Source organism: Propithecus coquereli, unplaced genomic scaffold (assembly GCF_000956105.1).
Source record: "Propithecus coquereli isolate 6110/MARCELLA unplaced genomic scaffold, Pcoq_1.0 Scaffold325, whole genome shotgun sequence".
Classification (NCBI taxonomy): domain Eukaryota; kingdom Metazoa; phylum Chordata; class Mammalia; order Primates; family Indriidae; genus Propithecus; species Propithecus coquereli.
In genome coordinates, this window is record NW_012148897.1 from 586,610 (window position 1) to 588,387 (window position 1,778).

General features: G+C 38.8%; 1 protein-coding gene across 1 annotated transcript; it reads left to right on the forward strand.

The window, feature by feature from the left end:
• Positions 1–911: 911 nt before the first annotated feature.
• Positions 912–1,743, forward strand: ARL14 (ADP-ribosylation factor-like 14). The gene has a single exon (XM_012650430.1). The coding sequence runs from the start codon at positions 912–914 to the stop codon at positions 1,488–1,490; it is 579 nt and encodes a 192-aa protein (XP_012505884.1). The 3' UTR covers positions 1,491–1,743.
• Positions 1,744–1,778: the final 35 nt, after the last annotated feature.

Sequence of the window (1,778 nt, forward strand, 5' to 3'; positions counted from 1 at the left end):
AAAAAAAAAAAAAAAAAAATTCACACCCTCTGATGGATTCTCTTGCTCTTCTTGTTATGGATTTATATGTTCTTTTAATCCCTTTACCATCATTTTGGTGGAGTCTTGGGAAGGAGAGAAGACACATGTATTCAATTTGCCATCTTTAATCACGCTATCTACTTAATTTAAAAGTATTCGAGTTACAAACTTCCCCCTGTAAATTTGGTTTTGTGAACACAGTAGTGTAAATTCTCTGCCTGGAAGATGCAAGAAGTGATTTTCTATGGGAATATGGGAGTAAGGTTCAAATAACCTTGGGTGGTTTAAAGTTTCCTACTGAGTAATCTGGATGTGAGGAAAGTATTTAAGGTACTGCAGAGGGAGTGTGAGATAAACTCTCGCTTCATGACTTAAGAAGCCTGGTTACTTATTTACAATGGGGATAAGATAAATAGTCAAATAACTGGAGAGGATCTATAAAAAGTTTAGTTAAATTTAGGTTAAAAGTTAGTTAAATTAAGACAGAAAGTTAAGTTTTTATTCTGCTGCCAAACCATGCTGTGCATGCCTGAAACTTTGATTTTCTCCAGATTTCTAGCACCTGAAAGAGAACAAAACTGCGGAATCACCCAGGCAGGCTCTTTCTAATCCTACTCATTCACAAAGAATTTCCCCTTTGAGCCACCACGACATTGGTGGTTACTCACACCACAGATCCTCAGGATTGGCTGGGACTGCAAATAAAATACTGTTTGCTCATAATCAAGTTGATAAGCTACAGTATAAATATAAGCAGGTTCCTGTTCTTAGAATATAAGATGATGCATCTGCTCTTTTCTTTCCTCCTAATATTTTCATGCAAGACCCAGAAAGGACACATTGTCTCTGGCCAAAAAAAAAGATCTTTAAAGAAAAAACAAGAGCATAAGATGGGTCTGCTGAGTTCTAAAAACCCTAAAGTCAAGCAAGCCCAAATTCTTCTTCTGGGACTTGACTCAGCTGGGAAATCTACTCTCCTTTATAAATTAAAGCTTGCTGAAGATGTTACAACCGTCCCAACGATAGGTTTCAATGTGGAGATGATCGAGCTAGAAAGGAATCTTTCACTCACAGTCTGGGATGTTGGAGGACAGGAAAAAATGAGAACTGTTTGGGATTATTACTGTGAGAACACTGATGGGCTGGTGTATGTTGTGGACAGTACAGACCAACAGCGACTGGAAGATTCTCGGAGAGAGTTTAAGCACATTTTGAAGAATGAACACATTAAAAACGTGCCTGTTGTCCTACTGGCCAACAAACAGGACTTGCCTGGAGCTCTGCCTGCCGAGGACATCACCAGAATGCTGAGGGTGAAGAAGCTCTGCAGTGACCGGAACTGGTATGTGCAACCCTGCTGTGCCATCACAGGGGACGGGCTGGCTGAGGGATTCAGGAAATTAACTGAATTTGTGAAAAGCCGCATGAAATCAAGAGGAGACACTTTAACATTCTTCAAGCAGAACTGAGGCTCTGAAAGGTCCAAGCCTTAAAAGAGAAACTAACGAAGTGAAAAGGATAATTTTTTTTTTCCGTGCCAAGTGAGAAACGCAAGTTACTGAGTTGGCAAACTTTTCCTGAGATGTTATGTTATTTCACCTACATACAGTTAAACAACTCAGAATATTATCTAGAAAATAGTTATTTTTAGCCAGTAACTTTAGCAAACTACATGGTAATGATCATTGAAAATGTAAAATATTCTGCAAAATTTAACACACTGGATGATTCCAAATTCGGTAGTCCTATTTGGGACC